The 4,129-nt window shown below is 51.6% G+C and overlaps 1 protein-coding gene across 1 annotated transcript; it reads left to right on the top strand.

The window, feature by feature from the left end:
* Window positions 1–279: 279 nt before the first annotated feature.
* On the top strand, window positions 280–1,270 carry LOC111374722. The gene is made up of 2 exons (XM_022997452.1): window positions 280–979; window positions 1,050–1,270. The coding sequence occupies exons 1-2, from the start codon at window positions 280–282 to the stop codon at window positions 1,268–1,270; spliced, it is 921 nt and encodes a 306-aa protein (XP_022853220.1).
* Window positions 1,271–4,129: the final 2,859 nt, after the last annotated feature.

Here is a 4,129-nt window from a genome sequence, read left to right as displayed (position 1 = left end):
ACGAACTGTTTAGATTGATCGTTTTTGAATTCAACGGTGGAGATTAGATTTGTCTTTCCTATAAAAGGTGAACTTTGGGGGCTTATCAGAGTTTCTACCTTTGCCATACGAAAAAATAAAATTTTCTCCCAAATTTCTGGCGATTTCCGGCGTTCTACAAGCAACTCCGGCGAGAGAGAGAGCGATATTTTTCGGCGATCTTGCACCATTTCCGGCTAGGAAACACTTCCAAACCCGTAAGTTTCAGTACCCATTTAGACTCTAAAAATTTCTTAACGAATGGCCTCGGAAGGCAGTTCTGGTTTGGTTAGGAGTTTAGAAATAGTGAGGATGGACGAGCCCATTGTGGCGACCTCCTCAGAAATAGCCGGGGCCATAATGGGGGGGGAAAACATGTGGAAGCGACCAGATAGCCCTCCGGATACTTCTGTGCACTGGGGGGCGTCGGACTACCCATCAAAGTTGAGGGAGGCCGACCTTGGTAGACTTAGGACAGAATATAGGATCCCAGACAGTGTGGATCTGATTCTCCCAGAGCCGGAAGAGAGAGCTTGTTACCCGAGGCCGGGCTGCGTGGCCATTAGTGAGGCGATCCTTAGAGCCGGACTTAGGCTGCCTATTCACCCGTTCTTTAGGTTGGTGCTTAGGTCTTACGGGCTAGCCCCGACGCAGCTCAATTCGAACTCATGGAGCCAAATGGTGGGCTCCTGGATGTTGTGGAAAGAGGCGTCGTTAGGAGTGGAGATGCCCCTCTCCGTTTTCCAGACTCTCTACATACCTAAGGTTACTGCCGGGGGGGATAAGACCCGGGGTTGGTACTACCTGACGTCATGGGGTTCCCACACTCCATTTGTGATCGATCTGCCGAGCTCCATCAAGGAATGGAAGAGCTCTTGGTGCTGGGCAGCGGGGCGATGGGACACAATGGAGGGGGACCTCCTGGCGCCTCTTACAGTCCCGGCGAAGTTTTCAACACTTAGTGAGTATAGTAGTTGATATTTTGTTTCTCTTCGGTCGGGCTTGTGTTTAACAGATGTTTCCTTTCGCAGGTTCCCTCCCTCGGTGCGAGCTATCGACAGAGGACTTCGACACTATCTGTATTATTTATCAGCTGCCTCAGAAGAAGAGGTCATATCACAGGCTGATTCGGAAAAACATACATTTCATCACTCACGACTTAATGGCGTCCCAAGGTAATAGGACCGAAGCCCACACTTTTTTAACCCGAACTCCCTATATTTGTATTAATTCCTCATTCATTTCTTTGTAGATAATTTCAACAAGAAGCTGCCAGTACGCCACGACTTCAAAACCATTCAGAAAATGATGGCTGAAGCAAGGGCGCTGAAGGCCTCCTCCTCTTCGTATAAGAAGCAAATGGAGGAGCTGGTGGAGGCCAGTAAGAGACTTCAGCCTCCGACGGAGGAGGAGGTTCAGGAGGATCCGGAGGCTGACCTCCGAAGGAAGGGCAAAAAGAGTGCTGCCCCTCCCAGACGCCCAACCGTGGCGAGGCCACCCCCAGTTATGCGGCAGACAACTATTCCCACGGGGGTGGCCCTCCCAGAGAGAAACCCCACTGCTACGGAGCCTGTCGCTGCCCCGGACACGGCGCCCCTTGCGGCCATACCTATTGAACACGTTCCGGGGCAGCAGAGGAGAAAAAGGGCCCGCTCCAGCAAAGAAGTTGACTTCCTCGGCACCAGTTCAGAAGAGCCAGTAAGGGAGGTGCTGGAGGCTCTCCCTCCGGAAACAGCTGCAGTGGCGGTGGTCCACAGCAAGTATTGGACCGAAGAGTGGAGGGACCACACCGCCTCCTGCACTGCTGAAGACTTGGTGGCGGCGAACAGCGCCTGCGTGGCCTGGGCACTAAGCACAAGTATCCAACTCGAGGGCTTGGTGAAGGATCTAAACTCCAAGAGGGAGGACCTCGCCAAGCGCCTCGAGGAGGCGATGCACTACGGGGACGCTGTGCGAGCTGCCCAGGCCAAAGTCGCCAAAGAGAGGAGGGGAAGAGAGCAGCTGAGGTCCAGCTCGCTGCTTCGCAGGCGGAGGTGGAGCGGCTGAAAAAAGAGCTCTATGAGGTGGAGTGCCAGGTGGCTATGGTGACTCGGCGGCTTGACCATGCTAACGAGCACCACAAGCTTGCCACCGATGCCCTGGAGGCCTCCAACAGAGAAAAAGCGGAGCTGAAGCAGCAAGCAGAGGCCCAGTCAGTGGAGATTGCCTCTCTCAGGGAGGAGTTAAAGTCTGCAGGGGAGGTGGCGGTTCAAAATTTTATTGATCACTTCGAAGACCACCCCCTCTATGACGACTTTGCCAACTTCTGGGCCTCGTGGAGCGCCCAAAGCCTACTGGGTCGGCTGAAGGAGGTGCACCCTACACTGGACATCTCTCAACTAGAGGCAGAGTTCGGGGGACCCACTGGAGGTCGGCCTGACAAGGTTACTAAGGGGGTTCCAGAGGCCCAGGAGGCGGCCAGTGCTGAAATTCCTCCCACAGATTAGGGTTTCCTTTGTAATGGCTTCGGCCACCCATGTATTTCAATTTCATGAAATGGAAAATTTTGTTAAATTTCTGTAAAGTTCTTTTGCTTCTGCTTCCTTGTATCCCTTTTTGTTTTATACTTGTATGAATGACAAACATTAGGCCAACTGCCTCGTAATAACGACCAGTTAACAATCGTGAATCGGTCTCCTTAAGCGAACACAAGTCTAAACACTTAAGTGAGTAGGAAGTGACCCCCTTACCTTAACTTCTTAATAATCTGAGGCCAGACCAATTGGGAAAACGTGAGGAAACGTTTGTTCATCAGCTAATAAGTGACGATCGAATCGCTCAAATGAACCTTTCGAAGAACTGAGGAAACCATTCCCGGGCTGATCCGTTTGGAACTGAAAATTCATTACTGAAGATAAATTACACCACCCTTTACAAAGGTGATTCCATCACTTAATAATCTTTACAACCAATGTCAGATCAGGACAACCGATTTAGCTATGACGACCTAGGATCAAATTGGAACATTCTTGTCACTGATAGTATTTTCTCAAGTGCTCGATGTTCCACTTGTGAGGTAACACCCTTCCTGACATATCTTCGACCTCGAAAGTACCAGGTCGGGATTCTCCCTGAATGCGGTACGGGCCTTCCCAGTTCGGGCTAAAAACTCCTGACCCGGTTGCTTTCGAAGATTTGAACACTCTTTTGAGAACGAGGTCGCCCAAGCGGAGAGTCCTGTTTCTGACCTTGGAGTTGTAAAAGCGGGTCATCTTACGATGATATTTCGCTATGGTCATCTGGGAGGCGTCTCTCTTTTCCTCAAGGAGGTTTAGTTCACTTATGCACGCCTCATCGTTGCTGATCTCATTGAAATGTATTCGCCGATGTGATGGGACACCGACCTCGACCGGACTCATCGCTTCGGCTCCGTAGGTCATTGAGAATGGGGTCTCGCCCGTTGCGGTCCGGCAAGTCGTTCTGATGGCCCAGAGGACGTGGGGGAGCTCGTCAACCCAGGTGCCTTTTGAGGCATCCAGTTTCCTTTTAAGGGTGTGCTTGATAGTATTGTTCACTGCTTCGACCTGTCCATTTGCCTGAGGGTGATGCGGAGTCGAGAAGTCTTTCTTTATGCCTAGTTCGTCGCATAACTCTCGCATCTTCCTGTTGTCGAACTGCCGCCCATTATCAGAGACAATGGAGTGAGGGATGCCGAACCTACAAATGACGCTCTTCCAAACGAACTTTGTAGTGTTGGCCTCGGTGATTCGGGCAAGGGGTTCTGCCTCGACCCACTTAGTGAAGTAGTCGATGGCGACAATGGCAAAAGTTGCGCTTCCCCTACCCTTTGGTAGCGGACCAATGAAGTCGATGCCCCACTTGGCGAATGGCCAAGGGCTGGTCACTATGGAGAGGCTCTGCGCAGGCAGTCTTTGTACGTTCGAGAAGCGCTGGCATTTGTCACATTTCTGGACAAATTGGCAAGCATCCCTTTTCAGGGTTGGCCAGAAGTAGCCCTGACGGAGGACCTTGTGTGCCAGAGCCGTCCCTCCGGAGTGATTTCCGCAGATCCCTTCATGTATTTCTCTGAGTACGTAGGTGGCCTCTTCGCCGCCCACACATCGAAGAAGGG

The sequence above is a fragment of the Olea europaea genome, unplaced genomic scaffold (genome assembly GCF_002742605.1).
Source record: "Olea europaea var. sylvestris unplaced genomic scaffold, O_europaea_v1 scaffold1280, whole genome shotgun sequence".
NCBI classification, from domain to species: domain Eukaryota; kingdom Viridiplantae; phylum Streptophyta; class Magnoliopsida; order Lamiales; family Oleaceae; genus Olea; species Olea europaea.
This window is presented reverse-complemented; position numbering and strand designations above follow the sequence as displayed.

What these genes read in the sequence shown, in the direction of transcription:
- LOC111374722 (XM_022997452.1), top strand. Translation starts at nt 280, where the DNA reads ATGGCCTCGGAAGGCAGTTCTGGTTTGGTTAGGAGTTTAGAAATAGTG. An exon ending in GGCGAAGTTTTCAACACTTA is followed by an intron (nt 980 to 1,049) that starts GTGAGTATAGTA and finishes TTCCTTTCGCAG; the next exon opens with GTTCCCTCCCTCGGTGCGAG.